This window comes from Apaloderma vittatum, unplaced genomic scaffold (assembly GCF_000703405.1).
Source record: "Apaloderma vittatum isolate BGI_N311 unplaced genomic scaffold, ASM70340v1 scaffold16322, whole genome shotgun sequence".
In the NCBI taxonomy this organism is placed as follows: Eukaryota; Metazoa; Chordata; class Aves; order Trogoniformes; family Trogonidae; genus Apaloderma; species Apaloderma vittatum.
Window position 1 is genome coordinate 14,669 of NW_009702051.1, and position 11,024 is coordinate 25,692.

The 11,024-nt window shown below is 38.9% G+C and overlaps 1 protein-coding gene across 1 annotated transcript in view; it reads right to left on the reverse strand.

The window, feature by feature from the left end:
* The window catches only part of LOC104281410 (transportin-1-like), a 59,348-nt gene that overhangs the window by 8,087 nt on the left and 40,237 nt on the right, over positions 1-11,024 (reverse strand). Inside the window, 7 exon segments of the mRNA XM_009879394.1 lie at positions 2,464-2,559; positions 2,783-2,881; positions 4,634-4,721; positions 4,816-4,974; positions 5,170-5,277; positions 6,144-6,230; positions 9,622-9,793. Of these exon segments, the coding sequence (XP_009877696.1) occupies positions 2,464-2,559; positions 2,783-2,881; positions 4,634-4,721; positions 4,816-4,974; positions 5,170-5,277; positions 6,144-6,230; positions 9,622-9,793 (809 nt within the window).

The following is an 11,024-nucleotide window of genomic DNA, read 5'->3' on the forward strand; positions in this document are numbered from 1 at the left end:
AAAGAGATTTCCCCTAACCATTTTCAAATTTAGTATCAAGTATTCTAACCAATTTTTTTTCCAATATTTAAAATTCAAGATTTTAATAGATCTAATCCATCAGTAAAATTACACTTACAAATACTTTTAGGCGGAAAATACTGTGGGCCACCTAAAAACACTAAACAGATGAAACACATCTCAAAGAGCATCAGATATGTGACTTCATAATCTTGCAGAGAATTTAAAGTGGTTGCTAACTGACAGCAACTGACTGCAGAAAATTAATTTTTAATCGCAGTATTTCTCCTGTTCACAAAAGACTTCCTCACAGAAGTTGTGTAATAATCTGACTTCTGATACCGAGGTATAAGGACACACGAAAAGCACAATTGCTTCATCACATGATTAGGTAGTTTGGTCCTTTGTTCCACGGGACAGATCGAAGACAATATCATTATGCAAATGTGTTTTAATGGTGTTTGCTCAACTTACAAAAGATTAATCTTTAGAAAAAGGAGAGGGTGGGGAATAATGTATCAGGATTACTTGAAGCAAAATACATAAAAAATACTAAAATCCAGCAGATTTATATGAAGCAGAGAAAGGAAACCTATGTTCAAGGGACATACTATGCAACACTCTAATTAACAGGCATTTGTGAACAGTTTCATGAAACATGCAATAAAGCAGATGATGCCTTCTCCGATAAAAGTTTGGTGTAGGATATAGTAGCAGTATGAAACTTGCTTATTCCATGAAAGCTGCAGCTCACTGGTAGTGTACTGTTTTGCCCTGATGTTACTGACACAATGTCTAAAATTTTCTGCAGATCTAACTTACAAAGCTGCATTTGAAGTGCTCCTTCAAAATGAAAACACACTTTTTATACCTGTAAATTCTCACAGCTACAGTCTGTACAAGCAATAGTAACCTCTGTCAACTTTCTAGCATGTATTGCTTATTTTCTATGCAATTACTTTTACTTAAGGTGGTCTAATGTTTCCACAGAAATGTTTTCACAGCTAATTACACAGCTACCTTAAGCAGAAACCAGTAATACTATTGCACGTACTAGTGGCATGCAGCACAATATCCCACAACAAACTTGTTATAAGTACACCACACTCAACATTTATTTGCAGTTATGCATCCACATTTAAAGTAACTACTGAGAGAATAAAAAGGAAAAAAAAAAAAAGAAGTAAGTGTTTTGATGCTTCCAAAGATTCTCTAACAAAGATGGAAGCAAACATTTAAGTACTGGATGCCTCTCAGTTACAGGTATTACACATCATCAGTGCAGAGGGAAGGGGTCAGGGCAGGAGCAGAGTTAAAGAAAATTTATATTGCTATACCATTCCATGGTATATTTCACAACAAGCAGGCATTTGCTCCAAAATTATCTTTTCAAAAAGTAGTACTTATAATATGCCAGGTAATTTTCCCTTCAAGTTGACCTTCCATACTACACAGGAGGAGGGGGGGGCAGATAAAGAACAGCTTTTAAGTTTAGAGAATACCAGACAAAAAATATGTATTGACAACTTCTTTCCAATTTATCTCTCGCTTAGCTCAAATAATTTAACTGTACCACTGAATTTGCAATGTTTGCATTCATGTCACTTGTAATGTCTAAATTGTTATTGTCTTAGAAGACAGTTTTCAGAAAAAATAATAACATTCACAATTAATAAAATAGTAAATCAGAAACTGTCAAATTATCAATAAAATTTTACTGAAGTATGGAAGGTGCTCTTCATACCAGAACATGCCCTCTATAAATGCAAAAGAAACAAGCCTCAGAAATTCCCATTCGGTAATGTATTTGGGATTTGCTCCCAGTTTGGAAGCCAAAGCTCTGAGCCAGAATATAAAACATGCATGCCATTATTAGAATCTTTTTCGGGAATTTGTTATTAAGTGACTAGGTAGTACAAGTTATATATAGCTTCAGTTATGCTGTAGTAAAACAGCCATCACAGATCTAGACTTTTTTGCACAGTATTGCAAGTTTATCTTAAAAAAACATTACATTTTTTCTATATTCTAAGAGTCCGTTATTTGTTTTAGATATGCCAATTAGATTTTTTTCAAACAGTAGACATACATATGCAGTACACATCTGTAAGAACATGCATATATTAAAATAAATGTGAACTAAGTCTTTAAGTGTTACCACATACATTTGTTATATTCAATATATAGATAAATCTGGAAGAATACTTAATTAAAGAGATGATAAATAAATATAATAAATGTTATAAAAGGGAGAAACCAGCAACTTCAAAAATCTAGATATATGATAGTTTGCTCCAAGACTGAGGCTTGTAAGAGCTTCTGCAAAACAGAGTTGCTTTTGCTTATATAAGCCAAATACATAGAAATAAATAAGTTCTGGTGTAGTTCCCCTGTGCAATTTTTAAAATAATTATAAAAAATTCTCTAATTCTCTTCACCATGTATGGTTCAGTTTTTGGGTACCTGTGTTCTCTAACAACGTCTTTGGTGTGTTGGGTCTGTTAATTATTTCTACAAGCTGGTGCAACACCATTGGAATATAAGGCTGCATCTCTACACCTGAAAGAGCCGAAAAAAAAAAAGAAAAAAAAAAAGAAGATTCAGAAGAAAATGACCATTAATATACAGAATCTAAATAGACAGGGTACACTGAACTTACTAACAAGGACAAGAATCTCAAATTTAGTTTAAATTTTAACATTAAAGTATCACTAAAAATCCCCAGGAATTGCCCAGACAGTCCATACTAAACGTGCAGAGATTCAAAGAAAAAACATCTTACCCATCTGGATGGAGATTTCTCCAATTGCCCAAGTGGCATTGTTACACACAGAAATGAACTCAGGGTTTAGGTTGGTTCCCAAAATTGGCATGAACTCAGCTAGAAAGAACAACATTTTAAATTCTCATCACACAATACAACTATCTTGTCCCACTACTGTAAGAAAAAAAAGGGGGGGGGGTAGGGAAAAAAATGATTTTTTAAAAATAAAAACATTTAAATGCTTGTAAAGTGTTACACATAAATTAACAAGAGGTATATTTCTGCTACATATCAGATTAAACTGGATTTTTGAACCTAAGCAGATCAATGCAGATATTTTCTAATCATGATTTTAAAATGTTTCTAATAGGCTTTATCTTTATGTAACTCTAGAAAATGTTTTTCTCCCCTTCACTTGCTGGAGCAGGTAGAGAGAGAGGAAGAGGGAAGAAGAAAACACAGCTACAAGTAGTTTTAGTTCTATAATGTAGTTGAATAATCCTCAAATCACCTTGATAGCTCTGTATTCACCTATGATTGAAAAAACAATCAAGCTTAGAAAGCAATCACATTTTTTATTAAATCTTAAGAAAAAATTAGGCACAAAGATAAATTATAGCACCTGCCAAATAATTTTTAAATTCCAAGCTATCCAAGCATTCATTTGGCAAGTGTATCTCAAAAGTTTCTGCAGCAAGAGATAGTATGTATCACGAAAGTGTACAATTGATGCTAATTCCCTACTGAAATTAAAAACAGAGCAAAAACCCACACCAAAAGCTACCTTCTAGGCAAGTTTTCTAATATATATATAAATATATCAAAAAGTTCTATGTAACAATCATAGTATGGTTTTACCTTTAGAGATTATCTAGTTCCAACCCCCTGCCATGGGCCAAGACAGCTCCCACCAGACCAGGTTGCTGAAAGCCCCATCCAGCCTGGCCTTGAACACTTCCAGGGGGGCGCTTCCACAACTTCCCTGGGCAACTTGTTCTAGTGCCTCACCACCGCACAGTAAAGAGTTTCTTCGTAACAACTACTTTAAATCTACTCTCTTCCAGTTTGAAACTGTTACCCATCACGCTATTGCTACACTTCCTGACAAAGACTCCCTCCACTTCTTTTCCCATAGGCTCCCTTTTCAAGTATTGGAAGCCAAAGCCTTCTCTTCTCCAGGCTGAACAACCTCTCAGCCTGTCCTCGTAGGAGAGATGCTCCAGCCCTCTGATCATCTCCGTGGACCCCTCTGGACATGCTCCTACAGGCCCACGTCCTTCTTGTGCTGAGGGCTCCAGAGCTGGGGACAGCACTGCAGGTGCGGTCTCACCAGAGCAGAGCAGAGGGGCAGAATCCCCTCTCTCGACCTGCTGGCCACGCTCCTTTTGGTGCAGCCCAGGATGCGACTGGCCTTCTGAGCGGTGAGCGCACATTGCTGGCTCATATTCAGTTTTTCACCTAACACCCCCGAGTTCCTTTCTGCAGGGCTGCTCTCAATCCACTCATCAACTAGCCTATATTTGTGCTTAGATTCTGACAGAACAAAAAACATCATAAATTCAAGAATTTATCAAAGCAAGCAACTATTCTAATTGAAACTTAAGTACATCTGTTTTGCTATATTCCAGCACAACTGGTAGCTTTTTACATTATAACAAGCAAGAAAAAAACCTTCACCATCCACAATAAACATGTCTTTTAAATGCACAACTTGAGAGAGAAATGACTACAGACTCTTGCTAATAAAGGCAAATGAAAACTTACAACATGAAAAAAGAACCCACAGGATACAGAGCTTAACAATGGCTAAATCAGCCATTTACGAGTTTGTAAAATACTTCAGTTGTTTAGTACGTGAAAGAAACATACCGATGCAAGGCTTAACATGCTGAAAACACGCCTTGGTCAGGTCACCTAACAACGCAAAAGAACTCTGCCGTACCTCAGGCATTTTATCCTAAAGAAAGGAAGAAAAAAATAACAATTCTAGAAGTGTTTCTGATCCTCATTAAGACAGAAAATCTTTGGATCAAATAGGTTACTCATCTCACCTGCATGCATTGGTACATTAGTGTCAGGATATTGCTGTGAGCCACTAACTGTTCAATGTGGCCTCCAAGTCCTTCAGCTAAACCACTGAGCAAATCAAGAGCCACAATCATGAAGTCCTTATCTGGAGCCTCATACTGGTCTGGCTGAGCATTATGCAACTGCAACAAGTAAGTACACATTTTCAAAATGAGTATTAAGATTTCCTCAGGGGTATGCATAAAAGAAAGGTTTCAGAACTGCACCTTTATTTAATGGTTATGCTACAAATGTACCTGCTAACTCTTAACTTTATATAGGTAATACATTGGTTTAAGGAGAGATTCTGAAAACATTGGAACAGCAATAAAAAATACCATGGCTTGTGCAAGGGTCTTCTGCACCAGATTTACACAACGCTGGTACACAGGTTCACAGTATGGAAGAAAGCCAGATTGCAAGGCAGTAGCAACTGACGACAGGCACTGCAATTAAAAAGAAAACAGTCACTACATTTCCTCACATCCCTGAACCACTCTTTAGGTGGGAAAGGTCAATTAAAATATATCCCCATGTAAATGATGTGTTGCCTGATCTAGTGGAGAGGTGGAGTCCCTGGTGACAGGGAGGCTGGATTAAAAAATGATCTCTAAGGTCCCTTCCAGCCTAGGCCATTCTATGATTCTATGATTAAGGAAACCCAACCTATAAAGGCAGTAGCAATTAGCTGACACAAGCAACTATCAGCAAGTTGTCACTCTCTCTTATGTATGTCAGTTGAGAAAATTTCTCAGCAGCAGCATCTTGGAGGTAACCGAGAAAGTGCATACAGAAAATGTTACAGTAATTCAGCCAGCACTTAAACTAAGCTTCAGTATCTTGACCATGCACAATCCCCAACATTACCTAGGAGTTATGAAACTAGTTTTTCTAGAGGTGTTTTTCTGCTTCACACTCACAAAGTACAGAGAATAGACTACAAGGTTTGGTTCATGTGTTCAGCTTGTCTGACATAGTTTTAATGGAGGAATGAACAGAGAGCAATGAGAGACAAAACAAGAATAAAAGAAGGATGGCATGTTTCTTTCTTTTTTTTTTTTTTTTGCTAACTGAATCTTACTAAAGAAAAAACTACAGAATGGCAGAAAAAAAATCTAAATTATTTCTGCTAAACATAATGACATTGCCTCAGTCATAAAGTTTTCTTAAAACAGTCAGAATATTTTCTTTGTAATGGGAAACACCTAACACTTGTCAGCTTTTCTACTCACAATTCCTAGCAGGAGCATCTTTAGGAGAAAGTATAATACCTGAAGCAACTTGATAAAAAAAATCAAATTTTAACAGTTACCTCTAATAAAGGGAAAAGATCTTTATCTTCATCCTTCAACATGTTCCACTTCTGGATTAATGGAGGCATCAGCATCTGAATATATTCCTGTTCAGGATGTAAATGCATCAGCTGCTGAAACACATCACTGTATACTATTTTATTTCAAATCTAGAAAACTGACATATTAAGAATTTATATATATATTCTCCTTTTTCAGGAAAAAAACCCTGATGTACTGTAAGTCAATCATTATTGTTGTAATACAAAAAAGTAGCTTAATACTAGGATTTGTAATAAGTGTCTTCATATTTTTTGCTGAGGCACCTTTGCAGAGTGAATCTTTTCCTCCAGGTTTGGTTCCACTCTAGCTGCCTGTGTTGTTACAAATCTGTATGATTGCCTCAGGGCCTACAGAAAATGATTTTACTAGCAATGCAATCTGGCTGTGGATCTGCTACCCACTTTTCTCAACTATTTCCCAGTGTCCTGATGCTACAAACCCTATCCTCCCAAGTCCTGAAACTTACTGCTCAAGCAACTAACCATCCATGAAGAAAGTAATTTCCTATCCCTCCAGAAAGATTTACCCTTCTGCATAAAGCTGCTCTCTTTCCTGCCACTGCATAGTCACAGTCACAACAATGTGGACCAAGGCATTCCTACAGTGCTGTTGCTTCAAGAGCCAACAGATGCTGCCAGCTATGTCCAAAGATACAAAATTCTAAGTCATTGAAGAAAGTCCCACCATCACCAGGAGCTCCCATTTAGCTTCCTCCTGGTACTGTCAAATGTCAAGGTGGCCAGGGCCAGAGAGAGACTGCAAAAGACAAAGCCCTGCAGAGATTGGGAGCCCAGGAAAGCTGGCTGACTTTCAAGGATCATCTCCTCCAAGCTCAAAGGCTCTGCAACCCTAAAAGGAAGAAATCTGGCAAAAATGCCGAGACACCTATATGGATGAACAAGGAACTCCTGGCCAAAATCAGACACACAAGGGGAATCCACAAAGGGTGGAAGCAAGGACTGGTAGGCCAGGAGGATTACAAGGAAATTGCTCGTGAAACTAGAAACCAGGTTAGAAAAGCTAAAGCCCTGATGGAATCAAATCTGGCCAGAGACATTAAAAAAACCAGAAAATGACCCTACAGGTATGTGAGAGAAAAAAGGAAAACAAGAGACAATGTGGGGCCTCTCTGGAGCAATACAAGTGACCTGGTTACTGAGGATACAGAGAAGGCTGAAGTACTCAACAACATTTTTACTTCAGTCTTCACTGGTAAACACTTGAGCCGCACCACTCAAGTCACAGAGGGCACTGGCTGGATCTGGGAGAGTGAAGAACCACCCAGGGTAGGAGCAGATCAGGTCTGGGAACACCTAGAGAACCTAAAGTCCATGGGACTCCACAAGTTCATGGGACCTAATGAGATACACCCACAGGTCCTGAAGGAACTGGAAGCTGAAATTGTCAGGCCACTAGCCATCATATTTGAGAAGTCATGGCAGTCTGGTGAGGTTCCCACAGACTGGAAAAGGGGAAATAAACCCCCCATTTTTAAAAAGGGAAGCAAAGAAAATCCAGGGAACTACAGACCAGTCACTCTCACCTATGCATCAGGTAAAATCATAGAGCAGATCCTCCTGGGAGCTGTACTAAGGCACACGAAAAATAACGAGGTGATTGGTGACAGCCAGCAGGGCTTCACTAAGTGCAAATCGTGCCTGACTAACTTGGTGGCCTTCTGTGACAGAGCTACAGCTCTGGTTGATACAGGGAAAGCAAATGAAGTCATCTCCCTGGACCTGTGCACGGCATTTGACACTATCTCACATGACATCCTTGTCTCTAAGACGGAGACGTGGATTTGATGGATGGACCACTTGGTTGATAAGAAACTGGCTGGACGGTTGCACTTGAAGAGTTGGGGTCAACAGCTCAATATCCACATGGCACATGGATTTCCTCAGGGGTCTGTTCTGGGTCCAGTGCTGGTCAACGTCTTTGTCAGTGACATGGACAATGGCATCGAGTGCACCCTCAGCAAGTTTGCCAATGACACCAACTGTGTGGTGCAGTGGACTCACTTGAGGGAAGAGATGCCATCCAGAGGGGACCTTGACACATTTGAGAAATGGGCCAGTGCAAACTGCAGGAGCTTCAACAAGTCAAAGTGCGAAGTCCTGCACGTGGGTCAGGCCAATCCCAGGCACAAATAAAAACTGGGCACAGAGTGGATTGAGAGTAACCCTGAAGAGAATTTAGGGGTGTTGATAGATGAGAAGCTCAACATGAGTCGGCAGTGTGCTCATGCAGCCCAGAAGGCCAACCGCATCCTGGGATGTATCAAGAGAAGCATGGCCAGTAGGTCAAGAGAGGTGACTCTCCCCCTTCACTCTGCTCTTCTGACACCCAACCTTGGATACCACGTCCAGTTCTGGTGTCCTCGCTGTAAGAGGGACACAGATTTGTTGGAAAAAATTTGGAGGAGGGCCACACAGATGATGCAGGGGCTGGAGCATCTCTGCTATGAGGATGGGCTGAGGAAGCTGGGATTGTCCAGCCTGCAGAAGAGAAGACACCAGGGGGACCTAATAGCTGCCTTCCAATACCTGAAGGGAACCTACAGGAAAGCTGGGGAGGGACTTTTTACAAGAGTGTCCACTGATAGAACAAGGAGAAATGGATTTAAATTGAAGGAGAATTAGGTTTAGACTGGATCTTAGAAATAAATTCTTCAGTATTAGAGTGGCAAGACTCTGGAATAAATTGCCCAGAGAAGTTGTGGATGGCCCCACCCTGGAGATGTTCAAGGCCAGGTTGGATGAGGCCTTGAGCAACCTGGTCTAGTTGAGAGGCGTCCCTGCCCATGACAGGGGGCTTGAATTAGATGATCTCTAAGATCCCTTCCAGACTAGACTATTCTTTGATTCTATGGTTTGATGGCATAGGGTCTCAAATATACATCCACTAAACCCCCACCTCATATGCTGTACTTGCCTGGCTATTATCTGTGCTTTGTCTGAAGTATTATATGTATATAAAATATAGGCCTGTCTCACTCTCTGATAAAGCAATTTCTAGTGATGATGTGCTCCAATATATTGGAAAGAGACACACAGAGCAACTTAGCCATACTTAGTTACAAAAGAAGTTCAGTCATTAGAATTTAAAACAGACGTTCCACAATTTCCCTAAAGTTTCATATCTATAATGATGTATATATCTCTGAGCTGAAAAATTCATAGCATAAGAAAAAAATCACAATGAGAAGCACATTTCACAAGCTGCCACACACAATCATTTATCCAAAATGGCAAATATTTGTGTGGTGGGAAAATTACACGCAGTCTATGTATTTTACCTGTAAATATTTAGTATTACTGAAACCTACATAGAAATATCAGCATTTCTTTTTTATACATGTAAAGCAGACTTCAAAGAACACTGAACCAGTTTTTCAATTATGATGAATGTTTTCAAAACATAAGATCTACTCACCGGTTTATTCAGATGATGTCCTACAGAATCTGCTAGAGTTCCTATAGCATCATAAAGAATAAGCAGGTTTTTATGCTGGTATTTACTAAATGCGAAGACCAAAGTGTCAAGTATATATCCAAGATAAGGAACAAGCTCTGTACAAGCCTCCTCTTCTAGAGTAGCAAAGGCACTGAGGGACAAAAAAATCAGGTCCATTAGTATCTTGGAAAAAACAAAATATGATGACTTCAGAATACCACAGAGTAGCCATTTCTGTTTAACTGTAAAACTGTATTTAGTTCTTATCCAAGGTATGTTTTCAAAATGGTATTACTGAAATAAACTTAATACATGTTGATTGAAAACGTACAGATTCAGCTCTTAAACTGTGATGAACAAAATTTAAAAATATTGCTGTAAACCCCATTACGCATATGCAGGAAGCCCCCACCTAGGAAACCATTACTGAACACAAGTTACAATATACTAACTGAAATAGCAGGAACCCTAAAAGCTATTTACTTAAGTTAAAAATGGCCCATTATCTTTAACGTAGCTGCACCCAGAAGCCCTAATGCTGTTTTGCCCGTGTACCACCAACATTATTAGCCTGTACACTCAGCAGATCACTACGTAGGTAAGCAGATACAGAAAACCACGGAAAACTAAAAGCAAAGACAGGGAATGAACAATTTCAGCCTTGGTCAAAGCACATATCCTGGTGTCATGGAAACTCTTCAAGTTGTCTGTTAAGTGTTTGAACAACAGCCTTAAAAAGCCCCACCCAAACCAAACACCCCACCTCGACATACTGTTTGAGAAAAACATTAAGGAAAGGAAAAATTATGAGCTTTTGAAGACTTACTCGTGTAGCTTGTGTCAACAAGATTATTATTAGCCTGCCCCTGCACTGGAAGTGCATACATCACCGCATGCTGTGAACAATCCCCTACTAGTATGCTGCCAAATACAGAAATGCCTTTTTCTTAACACAACAACTGCGAACACTGAGTGGCTAGCATTCTTTCTTTATTTTTTTATTATGTTATTATGAAGTAGTCTTTCAGAAAGGCATACAATGGAGCAGGAAAAGATGTAATACCTTTTTGATATTAAAGAAGCAGTTTCTCATTACTACAGAAATCAATGTCGTACATCTGCTACGATACAGAAGTTAGTGATGAAAATATATAATATCCTATAAACAATTCTCAGTGTGGCAGACATTAATGATCTGTAGGGCTCTTTTTGCTCGACTCCAAAGAAGGATCATTGTATTTCCTTGCAATTTAGAAAGCTAGCAAATATATTTTGACTTGTAAAAGCTCTACATTTTCTGTAAAGTGGAGTTTCCCAGATAGTTTATTTTTTAGCGGCAACAGTAATTTTCATGAATCTCTGCTCTAAATAAAGCATTTCAA